Source organism: Octodon degus, unplaced genomic scaffold (genome assembly GCF_000260255.1).
Source record: "Octodon degus isolate 3935 unplaced genomic scaffold, OctDeg1.0 scaffold00032, whole genome shotgun sequence".
Taxonomy (NCBI): Eukaryota; Metazoa; Chordata; class Mammalia; order Rodentia; family Octodontidae; genus Octodon; species Octodon degus.
The window spans coordinates 2,505,097-2,505,931 of NW_004524608.1; the positions used below are offsets into that span (position 1 = coordinate 2,505,097).

The following is an 835-nucleotide window of genomic DNA, read 5'->3' on the forward strand; positions in this document are numbered from 1 at the left end:
ACTTGTAATCCCAGCTCTTGGGAGGCTGTAAACAGGTGGATCACTAAGAGCTGGTAGTGAGACCCTGAATATTCTGTCGCCCCTTCCCTAAAATATAAGAAAGAAAGAAAGAAAGAAAGAAAGAAAGAAAGAAAGAAAGAAAGAAATGAGGCTTCAGGGCTGTTTAGATGGCTCAGTAGAATAAGCACTCGCCTGGCAAGAGCAGGGGCTTGAGTTCAATCCCCGGTTCCGCCAAAAAAAAAAAAAAAGAAGAAATGAGGCTTCGTCCCAGGCCTCTGGACTCCTTGCTGGAAGCCTTGGGTTGACTGATCTTGCATCTCCCTGACCCACAGACTCGGAGCTGATGTCTGTGCTGTCCTCCGGCTCTCTGGTCCACTCAAGGAGCAGTACGCACAGGTATGTGGGGGTTCTGTGGCATCTGTTGGGGTGGGAGGAGCCACCCGCCAGGCTTTTGAGCTGTGACTGCTACTTGCATCCTGCCATGATCTCCAAGACCACTGCCGCAGTGTGGTGGATAACTGTGAGTTCTCTATGAGTGGTTTTCTTGGGGCATTTGTCGCTTAAGCTCCCTCACTTCAAGCCACCTCTGCAGAATGTGTTAAAGGAGGGTGGCCAGAAAAGGCTGTGGATGCTCACTGGAGCTCTGAGGTATGTGGTGAGCAAGGATATACATGTTGCTGACTTAAAATATGACACTTCATGTCACCCTACCCTTACCTCCAAGCTGGTCTCATTCAACCTCTGGAATTTTTTCCCATAGAAACTTCCCAGTGCTGGGAATTGAACCCAGAGCCTTCTCGCTGAGCTACTTCCCAGTTCTTTTTTTTTTTTTTTT

The 835-nt window shown here is 48.5% G+C and overlaps 1 protein-coding gene across 1 annotated transcript in view; it reads left to right on the top strand.

Moving 5' to 3' along the window:
- Pmvk (phosphomevalonate kinase) overlaps positions 1-835 on the top strand; it is a 26,075-nt gene that overhangs the window by 2,885 nt on the left and 22,355 nt on the right. Inside the window, exon 2 of the mRNA XM_004629802.2 lies at positions 333-396. Within this exon, the coding sequence (XP_004629859.1) occupies positions 333-396 (64 nt within the window). The remainder of the gene's footprint in view (positions 1-332; positions 397-835) is intronic.